At 34.4% G+C, this 12,841-nt stretch overlaps 1 protein-coding gene across 1 annotated transcript in view; it reads right to left on the bottom strand.

Annotated features, from left to right (window-relative positions):
• Window positions 1-12,841, bottom strand: part of EYS (eyes shut homolog) — a 797,164-nt gene that overhangs the window by 466,670 nt on the left and 317,653 nt on the right. Inside the window, exon 28 of the mRNA XM_054514337.1 lies at window positions 12,186-12,385. Coding sequence (XP_054370312.1) covers window positions 12,186-12,385 — 200 coding nt within the window. The remainder of the gene's footprint in view (window positions 1-12,185; window positions 12,386-12,841) is intronic.

The following is a 12,841-nucleotide window of genomic DNA, read 5'->3' as shown; positions in this document are numbered from 1 at the left end:
CAAGACTTCTTGGAAACCATTTCCAAACATATAAAGGACAGAAAGTTAATTAGGGGCATTTAACAATTATGAGCTCCTCAGCTGCTCCTCATTGGACTTACTGACTAGACCCTTTTTCCAGTTTCTTTGGACAGGCTCCAGCACTTCACTGTCTTTTTTATCATCAGGGGCCTAAAACTGAACACAGAATTTAAGGTCAAACGTTACCAGAGGCAATGGCCCCTTCCCCAATCCTGCTGGCCATGCTGCTTCTGATACAAGTCAGGATGCCACTGGCCTTCTGGGCCACCTGGGCATACTGCTGGCTCGTGTTCAGCCAGCCGTCAACCAGCACCTCCAGGTCCTTTTTCTCCAGGCAATTGGTTCCCATAACAACTGTAGTTACTGTTAAAGACTAAGGCAAAGAAGGCATCAAGTACCTCAGCTTTGTGTGCCTCGGTTTCCACTGTTTCCCTCCCGCGTCCAATAATGTATGAAGATTCTCATCCTTCCTTTTGTTGCTAATGTATTTATAGAAATATTTTTTTATGCAACTAGGAAGATTAAGTTTTACTTGAGCTTTGGTTCTTCCAATTTTCTACCAGCATAACCTCACAGCATAGAAAATCATAGAATACTTTGAGTTGGAAGGGAACCTTGAAGATCATTTAGTTCCAACTGCCATGGACAGGGACACTTTTAACTAAACCAGGTACACATCCTTGTAAGTTTTCCTGAGTTGCCTGCCCCTACTTCTAAAGGTCACAAAAGGTCACAAACTCTCCTTTTTCTTTTCCTGAGTTCCAGCCACAGATCTCTGTTGATCCAACGTGGTCTTCACCTCTGGCACATCTTTCAGCACATGCACAGTATGAGACGGTTTATCCATTTAATTAAGATTTTAAATAAAAAAGGAAAGTTTGCATTTCTTCAAAACAAGTGAAAACAATATTTGTTCCAAATATTGGCATTCACAGAATTTCTTCCACTGTCTGATTTTCCCGACTATCTAATTTCTCTTTTGTCATTCAACCACATTGTACCAGAAAAATTCTCAACAGTGCCTAATGTACCACATCTGGTAGCCTTCCCGTTGAAAAGAATTTCAGGAAACAAGCCTGTAAATTTTTGGGATTACTTACCAGTAAGCTATAAATTTAATTTCTCAGTTCAAACTGTTTTTGTTTGCCAAATGTGGCAAGACTTAGAGTGAAAAACAGATGCTTCTCATTTTGTCCCCAGTGCCTGTAACCTCTCCAGACAATGTATTACAACAATACAACTAAGGCATTATGGGTTTATAGCATACTGTTTTTTTAAAAGTTTACTATTCTAAGCTAACTTTACTGCTCACATTGCCAATGTAGAACCTAGAGTGCATCTTAATTTCTTAATCTAGCTAGCTGCAGATATTTGAAACTGTTGAGAGATTTACAAAACATAATGCAGAATAAATTTTTTTACCAGCATGCAAGTAAGAGTGGTGTCACAGACATCTTTTCACTAAAAATCCTTTCTTTAGGATTTTTCTTTCTGAGAAGCTAAGAGGCCTCAGAGACAGAATGTAAACAATGGTTATCTGCTGCTGTGGAATGCAACAGGTCCACCTGTGATTGGCCCATCTTGGATGTTTATAATTAATGGCCAATTAAGGACCGAGCTATCTCGGACAGAGTCCGAGAGAGCTGCTTTTGTTATCATTCCTCTTTTTTTCTATTCTTAGCTTAGTTAGCATCTGAGAAAACCTGTCCTTCTTTTTCTTTTTAGTATAGTCATAATGTAATATATATATATATATATATATATATATATATATATATAAAATAATAAATCAAGCCTTCTGAACATGGAGTCAACGTTCTCGTCTCTTCCTTCACCTGAAAACCCCTGTGACCATGGTCACAGAGTGGGATAGAAAATTGGCTTGCACCTTACAATTGCACTTTTAACCTTTTCTGAACCTTGGATCAAACATCACAAAATAGATGGAAGAAATAAAAATAGTTTATTGCTGTTTGCTGGTGAAGAAACTAATCAAGCATAGTCAAAGAATTGCTGATGACCGCAGTCTCTTCCCTCTTTTTTGGGCCTCTGCATATGTTATTATTTTTAGTTTTTATTACCCTTTCCAAATCAGTGTAATATTTAGAATAAAAAATAAATATTTTCATTCCAACAGATCACTGGCAGTAAAGAACTATGTTTTATGCTCCTTACTTTAGCTTTGCAATTACTTACTGTTGGTCCTCTACATTTACTTGGAAAGCAAAGATGGCTGAGTCTGTTTCCTGAAGTCATTTTGTTCTCTTTATTTATTATTTGAGAGAAAACAGCAATTAAATTTCTTACTGTAAGGTCATCACAAGATTGTTGATGAGAAAATGAGAAAAGTAATAGGAATATTTAGTAGGAACCAAAGTACCTAGTATCTGAAGAACATGTTCTGCAATGCTCACAGACAAGAAGTCAGAGCACCTGCAGTCATGCAGCAAACAGTGTTTCGGGGACACCGATCCAGAATGACTTATACTCACCTTGGATAAACTGAGTTCTGGAAGAAATCAAAACAAGGAGAAATATAAAGCAATATTCACAACCTACATAACACTATTAGAGATGAACAGATGAACAATTTTTATTGGTAGACTTGTGAGGGAAATCTTAGAAATGTTTTGAAATTATTGAATGCAAAAATGTTTTAAAATAACCTTTATGAAGGATCTTGAACTTATGCTTCAGGGAAATCACTGCCTCCAACCAGTTAAAGTGAGACCTATTTGTGGTGGTAGATGAAGAGCTGGGGAGAAAAGTATTTTTCTACTGAATTCCTTAGGCATTCCTCTGAAATCAATACAAGATCAGATAGAGAACAAAGTGAGGCTGAGGTCTGACACTAAATGGCAGTTCCTATGTTCCATTTTCTCTCCCCTAATTCTCTAACACAATAATGAGTACAGAGAACTATGTTTCAATATTAAACAAAAAGTTATTGAAAATTTTATCAACAATGAAAATAAACTATTACTTCAATTCACAAACCCTGAGGAAGATTATTTTACAAAAGTTATTCATCTTGTTTCTAGCATTAGTGCTTCCTAAGTTATGGTTACTTCAGCATGAACTAATTCAGGTGTACACGGAGAAAAAATAAATCTGTAGCTGGTAATACCTAGTACTATGTACTACATTATTTTCTTAAGAGAAATTATTATTCCCCTGGGTTGAGCTCCCAGGAAAAGCACCTAATTCACCAGTGCAGATGAATAGAAACAGGGTGAACACTGATTTTTAGCTGTGTACTACAGAAATGAAATTGAGATTTTTCAGCATGAAATCTTCAAGAAATAGAAAAGTATTTCAGGTAAATCCATGAAAAGAAAGAATATATGAAGAATATATAATATGTAATAAAGAATATGTGATTCCAGTTACATTAATATACACATTTTATGACACTTAAGAGAAATTCTAATAGAATTACATGTGTATTGAATTCAGGCATAGAACACAATGCCTTATATATATTTATTTATATATATATATGTATTTAAATTTGAGTAAATATAAATAGTATTTGCAATTACTAAAGGGTTTTATGGTAAAAAGTATCCTTTCCAGTATTACTACTCAGTTGGATGCACTTATTTATATTTATTCATAAATATAGAGTAAAATTCTAAGGTAGTAAATAAAAATATTCATGCATACTGGCATATGCTTGTAAAAAGCATATGCCATACATACATACATGTGCTTGTAAAAATCTGTATGGCTCCCCTGGAGACTAATTCTGAAATTTCCATTTTAAATTATGAACTTAGATGGAAAAAGTATTTTTGTTATTATTATGGGCTTTAAAATGACCAATTTACCTTGATAATACTCTCTTTTTTTTCTTTCTTTTTTCCTTGTCTATGCCTTTGCCCATCTCTACAAGCATCAATCTATACATCTGAAAGACAATGCTTGCTCTTTAAGAGAAAAAAATTAAAATATGCTCTAATTTTTTCAAACTTACTTCATTTTCTCACCTTTTTAAATGCAGACTACAGTAAAATTAAATAGGCATAAGCTACCCTGCAACTTTTTCAATAAATGCGCTTTAAAAAGCAAAATCAAAATCAATCATTCAATCCATCAAATGAAATCTGCAGAAATTTTGTTGTTTTAAGCAATGACCTGAAATAGACAGGCTTTAAAATTTTTTGTGCTACCAAGGTCAATGGACAAGTTTAGAAGAAGCCTTTTTTATACAGACAAGTTGAAATGGTAATACTTCTATCGTGGTCTTAAAATAAGGAGTAATATTTTTCATTGTTTTTTACATTTCTTGTAACAATTTTTTTTGTAAAAAGTGAGCATATCTACCTAATTATTAAAAAATACCCTCAAGGATTCTACTGTAAACTGTTGTCTTGTAGTCTGAGTTAGAAGACTTATATGAAGCACAACCTTTTTTTTTTTCAAATTGAGGGCTGTCACTCAAGAAACAATTTACTCAAGGTAGTAAATTTCTTATGTTTCCAAAATGCCAGTAGGTTTGAACTTTGCAAAACAGTAAATAAGGGATTTTAAACAATAACATATTAAACATTGTCAACTGTCATGTTATACGACTTGTTAATATAATGTACCAAAGTACAGTAATCTTATTTTTAAGTGATGTAAATTCTGATAGGTTTGTTGCTGCTTTTGTAAACAGTCACCATAAAATGCTCAGTCAGTTAACTCTTAGCAGTATATTTGTCATTTTTGTACATGTGCTTAGAATATACATTTTAAAAAGAAAAAAAAAAAAAGAATGCCACAAGTATCACAAAGTTTTGAAGATTAACAGCAAAAATATCAATAGTGACAGGTCTTTGAACCATTGTGTAACATGCTTTAGTCTTTCACATGGTATGCTGAATTAATGAGCAGCATAATATATTGTAAAGCCCTGTGAAATTTTAAATATTTTTCTAGGTCTTGGATTTTACTTAGGCATTCATGTTTTGGGTAAGTTTGAATTAAATATTCTCTGTGTATAACTAGAAAAAAATGAAATGTTCTGTTACAGGTACATTCCCACCTGCTCAGTCCCTTGTATAATGAGGATGTGAATGTGATTCCCACTAGCTATTTTTATTTGGCTTCCATATCATAAAATCACAAAACAACTTAGCTATAAAAACAAAGCCAAAACCTCAAACCACTACATACATAGGGTAGAGGCATCCTGTGTCTTTTAAGGCAATGAATTTTTAAAAGGTTTGCTTAAAAAATAGAACATAAAAATTGGCAATAACTATTCAGATGTAAGATCTAAAACAGTTTTATTCTGGGACTGGACAGATGGGTGATTTGTATTAGATTTGTGTTTTGCTTTTGGGTGTGTTCTTATTCCTACTAGATTTTAGTGCCTCATTTCCAGACACTGCTGTCTGCATTTTTGTAGACAATGATAATTCTCTAGCAGATTGCACTTTATGTTGAATTTTAGAACAGTAAAACAATAAGGAGAGTGGATAATTTTAACTAGATTAGGTGCTGCCATTGTAAATATCACTGGTAAAAGATGAAAAAAGATAGAGCATGCATTTATTAAAATAAATAAATACATATAGTCATGTTTGGCATATGTGTCTTAATGCCTTGCCGTTCTTCATGCTCCACTTTTACAACTTCTAGTCATTTTCAATTTTCTATATTTCCCTTTCCTTATTTAATTAGCTAAATATCACAGTGGGTATTTAAAATTGTTCAATATGTTTGAATATCAAAACATATAATCCACTTGAGTGACAGAATGAAAATATTCATCTACCTTTGCCCAGAAGCTCTAGGAGACAGGTATTCCATCAGGTATATTGTACACATTAAGCACCTTCCAATACATTATTTGTTAGGTTTACATCCAAATCCTTGATCTTCTGGTTATTTTGCTAATACAGGTACAACCCCTCTAGAACAGATCTGTTGCCTCCTTATGACTATGGTAGATTCCTTTACCCTTCTTGCAACATCATACAAAAAGAACAACCAATAAATTCAATATTCTTCTCAAAGATATCTCTAAAGTAATTAAAAAAATAATTCACTTAGAGAACTATTTTTTTTTAAATTACATGCTAACCTTCTTTTGATTACAGTTCTGTTTATGGTTCAAAGCGTAGGAGCCATGTTAATATTTATTAAATGCAGTTTCTTAAAGTAATTTTTTATATTAGCAGCTATCAAATAAAGACTATGATGGACTTGTTGTTTTTTCCCTTATATTCTTGTCATGTAAGTAAGAAAAATACAGGACACAATGTGCATTTTTATTATACTATTTCATTTGATAGTGTTACAGCTAGTATTTTTCACATGAAGACACCAGCATTTGTCATTATAAAATGGATAAATAACTATTAATTATGATTAACATAATTTCCCATCCTTATTTATCTGGTGGTAAGAATGAGATTAGATTAAATAAAAGTGTGATATAATGAAAACTAATGTATACACATATTTATATGCATTTTTACATATATATACATATACACATATGTAAAATAATGATAAATACAGTAGTATAGACATGCATAGCATGCTAAAATTGCCTAACTATTCTCTATGAGAACTACATTTTAGTGATCAGCCAGCTAATAATACTGAAACACCTATATTCCCTTTCCTCACTGCACCAGTGCTGTTGAATGAGTTGTAGTTGCTGTTGGTATGGGAGGAATAGAGAAGGAGAAAAAACCATGCCATTGTATACATCACAGGTGGCCCACAGCCTGGATACTGTGTGTACTTCTTGTCCTGCTGTGTTAGTAAAGGAAAAATAGTAATTAAAGAGCCTTGGAAAAGGGCAACAAGGATGACTAAAAGTTTGTGATGGCTTCTGAGGGAGGAAGGACTGGGAACACAAGAAACCTTTACCCTTGAAAGGAAGAAGCATAGAGCAATGTGTTAGTGACCCACAAAAACAAGGAAAGCTTGGCTTGGAATCATCTTTTCATTCTCCTTTTCCACACTAGATATGGGATAAAGCTGGCAGCAGCAGTGGTTATCATTTTAAAAAAGGGAGATATTTTTCCATGCAACAGATGAGACCTGTGGGTCTGTTTGCTGTACCATATTGGCACAGAAGAGCTGATATGGGCAGGTATCTGTGGAGATTGCCTAGTCAAAGCCCCCTCCTCAGAGGAAAAGGGAATATTTTTTATATGTTTATATATGTTCAAGGGAAAATGGTGCTAGCAGACACCCACTGACTTTTACTGAACAAATCAAAACATGCTCAGAAAAACCCCCATTTGAAAGAACATAAGAAAGTACTGGAGGACAAATAATATGTGCACATTTCATTTTTTTCCTGCCAATCCCTTACGGCCACTGCTGAAATAGCATACAGGGTCATATGGTTCTTTGATTGAATCCATACACAATTTATTTTGTTTTCATGTAACCTAATACATACACACAACGCAAAAGCTAAAATATTCATGCTTCACTAAGTATCAAGAACTAGGCAGTCAATTATGAAATCAGCTAAATCCATCTTGTTATCTACATATAAATGGAGAGGCATCTGTTCTCATAGACAAAACAGAGTGTGCTGCATATATATTCATAGCTCATACAAATGTGAGAACCTATTGTTTTACAACTTGCCAATTTTAAGAGATTCTAATGGTCCAGGGAAGTTGCTTCTTCCATATTAAAAAATGACTTGCTTCTTACATTTATTTCAGCGTGCTGAGGAGCTTAGAGGCATAGTGTGGGAGGATGGATTGTAGGAGAATCGAGATAGTGCTGAAGGCAATCTTACCCCTGAGGAGTTGCAACTGTACTGATTACCAAAGAGTAGGAACAGGCCTACCCTTAATAGGTCACAGCTATGTCCAGCAAGGATGGGTGTTATAAAAGATCAGGCTAGCTGATCAAGAGCTGGAGATTGTTGGCTGGGCTGTGAGGAGTAAGGGTTATGTGGCTGTATAAAGGACAGGAAGGCGTCAGCTGGCTGTGCAGAAGGAAGAGAAAAGGAGTCAGTGTTGTAAGAAGCTGCCTGTGGGAACTCACAAAGAGAAGGTATGAAAGTTTCATAGTAAGATGGTAAACTGATGGTGACAGTAGATTGGTGCCAAGCACCAATGCCAATAATTGGTAGCCTGTATGGGGATGAGTCCCAACCACATAGTGCTGTGTAATATGTATATTCTGCCACTTTGGTCAGACCTTGCAAGCTGTCTTTCACCATCTAAATTAAATGAAGCTTTTCAATTAGCCATCTTCCAGCAGAAGCATGCTTTTTCTCTTACCCAGGATATAAATAGTTTACTATTAAGTCAGTTTTTTGAGTTGATAGGGGCACACAGCTGTGTAAGTGTTCCCCATGTTAAGCCTTTTGAGATACAGGGGAACTTTTTGTACACTGCCTAGAGGTACAGTTGACATGAACAACTCCAAAGAATAGCTCTATTTCTTTTGGGGTAAAAGACTAAATGTACAGTACTGATAAATCACATTTCTGCTTAAAAATACTTAACAAATCCTAAACAAGTTTGATTCTGAAAAAAAATTTTTTGATACAGTTGCCTAGGTTGCCCTACAAGACTGTGCTCCTAGGGTCCCCCCACAACTGTTTGCTTCATACTAGTAGTATATTGTTTGTCTTCTACAAGCTCTAAGACAAACCGTTCTACATTACCATTTCTTATCTTATATGCTGTCTGCATATCACAGCCACAGAATAATATGTCTTCCAGATTCCAGTTTTTTGCTCATACAGCCTCTCCATGCTTGAATTATTTTAATCGCTTTCCTAGATCCCTGTAGAGGTCCTAGCTAATTATGAGGACTGCTGCTCCTTGCTCAAACAGATCAAGAAAATTAGAATACATAGGTACCTGAAATAAGATGCTTTAAAATCTAAACTCCGCTTCCTTATTAGTAGAATAAAAGAATAGATAGGTGGATATCATAATGAATGTTTAAAAATAATTTCACTTTATTTGGAGGAAATGTAGAATAACATATTCCTATTTTAGACTTTTTTCTAAGATCTCATGAGCTGAAGGAAGAAAAAACTTGGCATTTTTTTGGTCATTAGTTCTGTCGATCAAATATTCACACTTACCTGTCTTGAGTATAAAATAATCTTGTAAAGATGCTGCCAAAAAAGCTTCAGTTCTGAAAAAAATTATGTTGTCAAATATAATCCAAAAAATGGATTTAAAAAGCACCAGTCCTCCTTTGTGAATCAAAAGATAGAGTCAAACTTACTTGTGGTGCTACACATCTCTCAGACCCACAAACAATGAATACATTAAATTATAACAATAATAATAAATTAGGAAGAAAAGATTGAAAAAGAAAGAATGACATCAAAAGTTTCCTCATTTTTCCCTTAAAAAACCCACATTTACAAACATAAAATGCTGAAAAAGTACAATGAAGCTATAATATTCAAGAACATAATCTAGGGCAAGACCTGACATAGGATTGTTGACGTTATTTTCACCTGATCAGGCTGAAAGCACTACACATATAATCCTTCCAAGACACTATGACTTCTGAACCTAATCAGCAGGAAGTACTTGAAATGAACATTCGAAAAAGGCCAATACAAGTATTAGAGGGGAAGGAAGAATATTTTTTTCTCATTATTATGCTTACATTTTGAAATCACAAGTTAAACAAACTGGATGGTAGGGGACCAAAAAATGCAAAAGTGGAGATGAGCCACCTGTGGATTAAATACAATGAAAAATTTCAGAGTATTTTATGTAAACAGTTTCTCTTTCCCAGAATAATTGGAACATTCCATGAAAAGGCTTTGGAATTCCTATTATTTATTCATTATATCAGTCATATGAATATTGGATTGAATTGTCTTCTGAAAGGCCTCCTGAGCCCAATGTTATCTTTATTATTAATTTGCTGATTCATATAGTGTTTATTGCTGTGGCAGCCAGCACTTTTAATTGAGAAGACTGAAATAGAAAGGAAGGTAGGTGGGCATCCTTTCAGATGGTAATCTGTTTCCTGAAGCACTGATTCAGTGGCAATCTGCCCAGGATAGAACTGAATTACAACTCCCAGCATCCCTCATTTCCAATGAATTGTTTTATGTTTAAACCAGGGGTTTGAAGACAGAAAGATATTTCAGATTACACACAATTCAAGAACTCTCTCAAAGGGTATTTTTCATATTAATTTCATAAGAAGACTGTGGGGTTGTTCATGTAATTGATTCACGCATAATTCAAGGAAAGTTCAAGTGTTCATGGCACTAAAATATCACATACATCATAGATGAAGCTGGCAGTGGTGCTTACAGTTAAGGCAGCCTGACACGCCCATTACTGGACCATTTTCTTTACTTCCTATTTTTTGATCTACTACCTACAAAATTGAAACATCCTAAGACATATCCCCAAAATAAGAAGACTCTAAGCAATACTGGATTAAAGTCCTTTTGCTGCCCATTCCACAGTGTGTAACAGGCATTAAGACTCATTATTTATTTGAATGTTTGTGTTGTTTTGCTAGAGTAGGAGATATTTCTCTCTTCCTTTTTTTTTTCTCAATTCCACTTTTCTATCCTCCATATAACTCCTATCCTCCAGTTTGTACACGAGCATTGTTCAGACTGCTTAGAACATGTGAATGGAAGGGTACAAAAGGAGTAGGGTTCATATTGTAACATTCATAGCACAGTAGCAAACTTGGCTTTATGATCTTTTTATGTTTCTTACTTCTAGTTGTAGATAGCACTTGGAATTGTAGCACCTAATGAATGATAAGAAAGGGAATTATGTCTGTTTTCTAAAGCATATCAAGAGGAAGGAAATCATATAGGAGAGGAAATCAGCTGAAAAAAGTGCTTTCCCTGGACCCCATCAGAAGAGACTTATATCAAATATGTCATTTCTTTTTATGGATCACAACCATATCTTACATCAACCTACCTTACTGTACTATTACAACACTCATGAAAACCTTCGTAATCTTGGCAGCACTAAAAATTCTGATTATAATTCCTTTCAAGTTCCCTGAATCTGGTTCCATGAAGTCCTCCTGGTGGTCAATGCTGGGCTCAGAAGCAAGTGCAAGGTAAATATTCTTACAATGTTTGGTGTAAAATCCCAAGCAGAAGAGGAAAGAAATATAAGCAACTTAATTCAGAGGATTCATCTGTGAAAGATGAAAGGGTACTGCAGTACTTAAGCTTGAAAAAAGGAGCCTAGAGTGAAAATGAGCTAGGAAAGAAGAAACAGGAGAATGCACAGGACTGAATTTTCAAACTGGCTATCAAACAATAATGAGCAAAACAGGTTATGAGACATCTGAGTCCCAACAGAAGTCTTTGTGCAGTAGCCCATTGCAGAATCAGGAGAGTGTGAATTACTTTAGCACATATTGGAAGGTCTAAGCTAAATGATAATATTTTTTGAGTTGTCATGACATAAACACTATTTAATATCTTCATCAATGACATAGATTGTGGGATTAAGGGCATGCTCAGCCAGTTTACCTATGACACCAAGCTGAGTGCTGCAGTTGATTCACTGGAGTAAGGTACTCAGAGGGATCTAGAATATATAAATTTATAGGAGTAGATATCTATTTTCTCTCTTAAGAATGTTTATAAAATAAGTTCTAAGTATTTAATATTTCTACAAATGTAGTAATTGAAAAGGGACTTAGATATTAAGATTTGTCATAATAATATAAACAGTCTATAAAGTAGCCTAATTTTAAAACCATATTACAAGTATATAAGGTATAAAACTACATGCTTTTAGGCAGAAGTCTAACAGCTGGAGAATAATGATGATGGATCTTAGGACATTGTTTTGGATATGTCTGTGCACACAGAGCATGTAAATTACCTGTCATCTAAATTTGAATGCAAGTTCATTTTCCCTTTGAGTTTGAAACACACGAGTACAAACATAAAAATAACATAATAATTTTAAATATTTTAGGGTCACTTTATGTTAGACATTTCCACACATGATTCTGAAAAGCACTAGAAGATAACTTTTCAGATATAAGAGTCTGATGTTAAGCAATGAATAGTTTAAGATAACAATATTTTTGACCACTAAATTGAGCACTAAATCCCTTTGAGTTCATATAGTGCACATGGTATCAGTACTGCCCTGAAATATTTACAAATCAATGTGTATTAATTTAAGCAGTTATATGACAGTATTCATACTAACCTGCAATGAAAGGTTCTTCCAGGTCCATCAACACATACACCTCCATTGTAACAAAGAACTGAGTTCAGTGTGGACTCTCTGCAAACATCAACATCCACTTCACAAAACCTGCCAGTGTAGCCACTCAGGCAAACACAAACAAATGCATTGATGGCATCTTGACAAGAACCTCCATTAATGCAGGGAGCAGATTCACATTCCTGAGAAGAGAAATAATAATACAGTGATTACACACCTTTAAAACACATTAGTTACTCATTCAGCTCAACAAGTGCAAGAGACTGAATCTGGAGATTAGAAAAAATATTGGACTTTTTTACTGTCTGATAAACAGAAGTCTCTAATTTGAGACAATTTTTTGCTATATAGAGATCCTTTGATTACAGCTCACACTCACTATACTTGCTCCTACTCATTAATCTTGTGAAGATGCAAATATAGCTTTATATAAGCAGTCTTACAACCAAAAGTATGCAATCCCAATCAGGATTAAATTTTAAAGCATGTTTTTGAGCCACAGTCTTACAATTATTCCTTCTAATTTTTTACATTAGGGCCTACTGCTGTAAAAGAAACACATTAGAAAGGCAATTATGGACAGAATAAAGAATTACTTATATAAATGAATGCACACAAGCCCTTTATTAGTATTTCCT

This window comes from Molothrus ater, chromosome 3, assembly GCF_012460135.2.
Source record: "Molothrus ater isolate BHLD 08-10-18 breed brown headed cowbird chromosome 3, BPBGC_Mater_1.1, whole genome shotgun sequence".
Classification (NCBI taxonomy): Eukaryota; Metazoa; Chordata; class Aves; order Passeriformes; family Icteridae; genus Molothrus; species Molothrus ater.
Note: the sequence above shows the minus strand (reverse complement) of the source record. Positions and strands in the feature narration are given on the sequence as shown.